Source organism: Ruditapes philippinarum, unplaced genomic scaffold, assembly GCF_026571515.1.
Source record: "Ruditapes philippinarum isolate M1 unplaced genomic scaffold, ASM2657151v2 ctg1051_1_1_1_1, whole genome shotgun sequence".
NCBI lineage: Eukaryota > Metazoa > Mollusca > Bivalvia > Venerida > Veneridae > Ruditapes > Ruditapes philippinarum.
Genome location: NW_026856855.1, coordinates 204627 through 210626, shown reverse-complemented (window position 1 = coordinate 210626; position 6000 = coordinate 204627). Strand labels below are relative to the sequence as shown.

Below are 6000 nucleotides of genomic sequence, written 5' to 3'. Positions count from 1 at the left end.
TGTATTTTTAGGTGTGGGGTGGGGAGCGCGATGATAAATTAATACGTTTTAATTCTAAAAAATACCTCGATGTTTGCAATTATAATGTATAATAAATAAAAACAAAACACACACACATACACACACACACACAAAACTACGTAACATTTTAGATAATTCCTCTTATACAACAATTGATTGATTTTGTATGTCTTCTAGAAAATGCTGCAAACTTTATCATGTATATACATAATCGTGTATATCAAAATGCTAAATGTCAAAAAATCACCACTTAACACAAACGAAATAAAAACGACCAAAATACAGAATAACAATTTTTCACATCTGTGACTTAATCTGCAATATTCCTCTGAAAGATCAGTACTTTATGAAAATGCCGGTCTGCTTTCGCCAATAAACATGGGCTTAGTCCCGCGAATCCGCTTACAATGTAACACATGGACATATCTGTAATACGTACGAACGGTTATCCAAGTCATGCAAGCCCATGTAATGGAAAAGAGGGCTAACTGGAGACAATAATCCGTGACCGATGGTTTACTCTTGCTCCTAATAGCGGCGGATTTGAATTAACAGTTTTGCATAACCACTAAAAGATGCTTATTAATATATTCAACGCAAAACCTACGTAAAATGGTGGCGACGTATATAAAGCCAGTTTCCCCGTTCCACCAGCCAGTATTGTCCCCGAGGCAAAGTTAACCGGAGTATATTGAGAGAAATAGGGGGACGCATAACTAATTTGTTGTCGAAACTGTTCTCAATCAAAAGCCCTGTACTATTGGACAGTCCCCCAAAGGAAATCACGGTTGTTAAGGCCCCTTAAAGGGACAACATAATGGCGGGTAATACACCGCCACTCATAGGATTGTTAATATGGATCTTATTGTCGACAATTAACGATGCCGGTGCCTCGTAAGTATTTTTTTTCATAATTTTAACACTATAATATATGTACATGTAATTATTTCACCATTACCGATTCCAACGCATTATAAAAAGCATTTAAAAAAACCAATAATTTTAAGTTTTTAACTCTAAATGATATATACATATATATCTCGGTTAACAATGCCAGCACATTAAAAGTAGCTTTCATTTATAATTTCATCATATGTAGCCTTATAACTATTACTTCAATGTTTTTTCTTAAGAATAAAATAGTGCGCGGATGTCTCTTAAATTCAGACTGTAAAATGCATGTTGTTTTCACTGATGTTTCTTAATCTCTTAATTTTTAATTAATTAGTTATCTTTATTAACAGTCAAAATAATACCGCTTACGATGAAGACGCTTTTTAGCAGTCATACTTATTCCGTTGAAAAGACACGACCTTTAACCATACCGGCGCCTGTTCTTTATGAACAAACAACTAGTTATATTAACTAAAATGTACATTGATATACAGTGTACTTTTTATTTCTTAATATACCGGTATGTAAAACACTTAACGTTAACGATGCCCTTGCTTTTGAAATAACTTTTTAAATATTTCTTAGCTAGGATTCTTCACCAAAATAATATCATCAAAACTTTTCAATGTCTTCTTTTTTTAAATATTTTATTTGCCTACTGTAAGTTGTTGTTTTTTACACATATTAGACATATAATATTATAAGCTAAATGAAATTTTATTTTTGTTCAATAGAGTAAGTCTGAATACATATATAACAGCAAATATATATAAGCAGTCTTGAATAAATATATGAGCCGTGTCACGACAAAACCAACATAGTGCGTTTGCGACCAGCATGGATCCAGACCAGCCTGCGCATCCGCGCAGTCTGATCAGGATCCATGCTGTTCGCTATCAGTTTCACTACTTGTGATAGGTTGGTAAGCGAACAGTATGGATCCTGATCAGACTGCGCGGATGCGCAGGCTGGTCTGGATCCATGCTGGTCGCAAACCCAATATGTTGGTTTTGTCGTGACACGGCTCATATGTAATTTTAATTAATATCGGGGTGTGGATAGCGCCATTTGACTCATTAAATCCGTTATTTGTGAACATTTTCAAATAAAAAAAATACGGATCAGCATAAATTACTTTGATATGGGAGCTTAGAATATACATGTACGTTCTTATAAAAATGACGAAAATATTGTAAAATTTGAAGAAGAGAAAATATTTCATGCTAAATTATTTAGTTATATAACATAATACATGGAATTTTTGTAGGCCTTTAATTGATTTCTCACTTTCTACTGAAAATACACAATACTTATCTAATGAAATACTAAGGTGACATCTGGCAAAAACAGCCGGAACAGACCGTAGATAGACATTTTCGAATGAAACAAATGAAAGTAAAATTGTTATATATAATAGTTTTTTAAGATTTTTAACAGGTTATATGACCCTTTACAAATGATTGTCTTCATGTACAACAATTAATTAATAAAACAAAAAGATACAAAAAATAAACAAAACAAAAATTTTTAAAAAAAATCGATTTTGCATAATTTTTTTTAGATCCTTATAATATCTAATACATGTATATGTTAAAATCTTTTAAACAACGCATTCAACAATATTTCTTATTATTTGCATATTTTGTTTTACGCAGAGTATGCAAAACTACGAAACGAACCACTAAATCCGAAAAGGCACCATGTGCCGACTTTGTAAAGATGACTCTCGAAGGCTTCCAAATAGACAAGAAGGCATCTGGGATAGACTACAAATCTTACGAAGAGCAAATGGAATACATGGAGAGGGCAAGGAAAAGTGGCAAATCCACTCCTAAATGTGTTTACACAAAGTATGTTTTGATCAAAAGATTATTTCTCCTTTTGGTTTACTTATTGGTTTAAACATATTCATTTAAGCATAATTGCGAAACAAGTTCTTGCGACTTTATAAATAACTTCGAGTCAGCATAACGGCGTGAAGAAACATTGTCGGGAACCGATTAGGGCTTTAACCCATGATCCCTGGGTTGAGAGGCAGATGCCTTAACTTCTAGGCCAAACGGTCCCCTTAATTATTTATTAGAGTTAGTTAACATTTTCTTTTGGTTTATTGAATTGAAAGATAACGCCCAAAAGAGTTAAGAATTATTCAGGGGGTTGTGCAAGGTGCAACAGTTGCGCTGTTCCAAAGGCGGCCCGGTTCTTGTATATACCGTGTGTAAAGCACCGAAACATGGGACCTCGGATCTTAAAGTCTTATCCGAGAGACCATATAAGTATTAATAGTGCTAGAGCGGAGGTTCAAAATTGCGTTATTACTTGGCCAGGGATCCGCTCCATGGTCATCAGAATATTGCCCTGCTCAAGCATATACATGTATTGTCCTTACATTGAGATAACGACCAGAAAGTGTATCGTTTTACTTAACAATGATTTGGAAACTGACACTCAGACCCCATTCGTTCGTTATTTCAGTCTTGAGCGGGATCTGATTATCACCAAAAGCCCTCCGTAAGCTAACTAACATTACAATATACAAAACACACTCAATACATAGTTTAATTACTTATACCATATATACTGTGGCTATATACTGAGGTGTATCTCCTTTTATCTAACATTGTTTACGTGTTAACTTATTTAACCACAACAGGGACGTGGAGGTTCCATCGCAAGAGTGCTGTCCTGGTTGGGAGGGCTCGAAATGCGACGAACGTAAGTTGTTGATACCTTTAACAAATTAAACAAATAAATAAATAAATAGATTAAAAATGTAAAACGTTTTTAATGCAATTTGAGACTCTATGTACACCTTTTACAAGTTGCGACCAGACCAACTTGCAATTTGCGACCCAATTTACCATATAATATATTGTATACTATATAGTTACACGTAAGTTAGCATTTTGCGACTCGAAAATTTTTATCAATATGAAGCAGCATAATATCATTTTGATTTGAAATTTGCGACACGATTTTGTCATACTACTTGTATTGGTATACTTAAATTTAACAATTAGCGACTAAAGCGTACCAAAAAGTTATTTTTCATAGAAATTTGCGACATATCTATGCGACTAAGGCGTACAAAACTGTTTTCACTTCCCAGAAATTTGCGACAAATCTGATCATTCGCTATCATTTAAAAATTAAAACCCACCATTATCATAATAAACTTACTTTTCAGCAATTTGCGACCCTCCTTGTAACCTAGCCAACTCCAAGGGTTGTGTCCAGCCCAATGTATGCCAGTGCAAGGACGGCTTTACAGGCTACAGATGTGACGATCTGTCTAAACGTAAGTTTAAAGTATAAGTTCTCATTTCAAAAATTGTTGTGGGGTTGCTATCAAATAAGTTAGAATACCCCAACGTCCTTGATAAAACTGTATCAAGCAAAAATGTTGTGTTTTTTTTTAATTCGTTGATATTTTCCGATAAAACCAAATAGAACAACGCGAAATTAAACGTATAAGGGTCAAAGGTAAAGATAACAAGCGTATGATTTATGCGTATCTATCGTTTAATTTTAGAGCTCGAATCCACTCTGCAGTACTGTTACACAGCCAATACTTGTTATGGCATGAAAAAAGAAGGGTTTGAAGACAAGGTGGTCACTGAGGACAAGTGTTGCGCCAAGGGAGGCGGAAGTTGGGGTGTCAGTGGTACAGACCACTGTGTCACTTGTCCGGAAGAGGGAGAACTGGGTTAGTATCACAGTAACCAAGGTTTATAATTGAATTCTGGTATCCACTAATTCGATATAATGATTCTTATTTTCTTTTGCCTTTGTGACCTTTGTCCTATGGATAGGTTATACTTATCATGAATACCTAAAGCAATGTTATTCCTGACATGGTGAAACCCGAATCAAATATATATATATATAAACAAATAATGCTAGATAGTGAAAAAGAGCATACGCGTATGCGCATAGATATTGCGTATGCGCAAAGCAAACATATAAATAACAAGCGCAACAATGACAGAAAAGCAGATCAAAACCAATGTTACATAGACACATTTCCCCCATATTTGTGTAGATAAATGTTGTATTATTTTGGCAGATAAATTAGAATAAACATAATTATTTAATATTTATTCAACGAGATCAATAAATTTAGTATTGAATCAACACGAATATAATATTCTATTTATCACATATTCAAAAAGAGAACGGTTTACAGTTAAAATAAATCCTGTACATGTAGTTATATTAAATGATACATTACATGTGAAGTCATTTTCTTTAATATGTATATATATATGTATATAATTTCAATCGCAGAGCCTTCAGTAATTCTTCAGACGACAAAGATGCCATTCCGAACCTGTCTCAACTTTGGACGCAGTTTCTATCGTATGTTTGACGGCTTAGAATACCAGTTTGCGGGTACATGTACCTACACTCTCTCCGAAAACTTGGAGCAGGGCTGGCACGTGGAAATGACCGTGAAAAACTGTGACTACTGGACAACTTGTCGTAAGGTAAAAAACACTACATCTTGACCACTTGCGAAGTTTTCTATAACTTTTTTTATTTTTGTATTTTAAGAGCAGAAATTTTAATTCTTCCAGTAAATCAATTTACAGATCGTAAAACTACGGTGAAATTCGGCCATTTTCGATTTTGTCCAACTACATGCATATACAACTATATCTTTCAGCTCGTGAAAACCTATATGGATAATGGAGATATGGTTGAAACAGAAGGCGGTGTCATTAAAGTCAACGGACGTGAGATCACCGTGCTACCCGATAAACCGGTGCTGACTCCTAGTGAAAGTAATTATCATTAACAACTATTTTTACTGAGGACAGGTCCCGCTTTCTCAATGAGGAAAACATAATTGAGATGCTTTGGATTAATTATAATGATGGAAAATTTATTGTACCCGATTTGTGCTGTTCACTATGGTGGCTGATTTGTGTCATGTCGTATTTTCGCTTCGTCTGGAGCGAAAGTTCGCCAAAGTCGTCATTTTGTCATAGTTTCGTGTTTTCGCATGGCGCCCCGCGGAGCGATAATACGACATGGCACAAATCAGCCACCATAGTGTACCGATTTGTTTCTGTCGTCTAAAAA

At 34.8% G+C, this 6000-nt stretch overlaps 1 protein-coding gene across 1 annotated transcript in view; it reads left to right on the top strand.

Annotated features, from left to right (window-relative positions):
• Window positions 1–697: 697 nt before the first annotated feature.
• The window catches only part of LOC132747927 (SCO-spondin-like), a 36986-nt gene continuing 31683 nt past the window's right edge, over window positions 698–6000 (top strand). The window contains exons 1-7 of the mRNA XM_060737459.1: window positions 698–915; window positions 2571–2765; window positions 3557–3630; window positions 4103–4213; window positions 4448–4621; window positions 5203–5402; window positions 5582–5699. Of these exons, the coding sequence (XP_060593442.1) occupies window positions 839–915; window positions 2571–2765; window positions 3557–3630; window positions 4103–4213; window positions 4448–4621; window positions 5203–5402; window positions 5582–5699 (949 nt within the window). The 5' untranslated portion in view covers window positions 698–838. The remainder of the gene's footprint in view (window positions 916–2570; window positions 2766–3556; window positions 3631–4102; window positions 4214–4447; window positions 4622–5202; window positions 5403–5581; window positions 5700–6000) is intronic.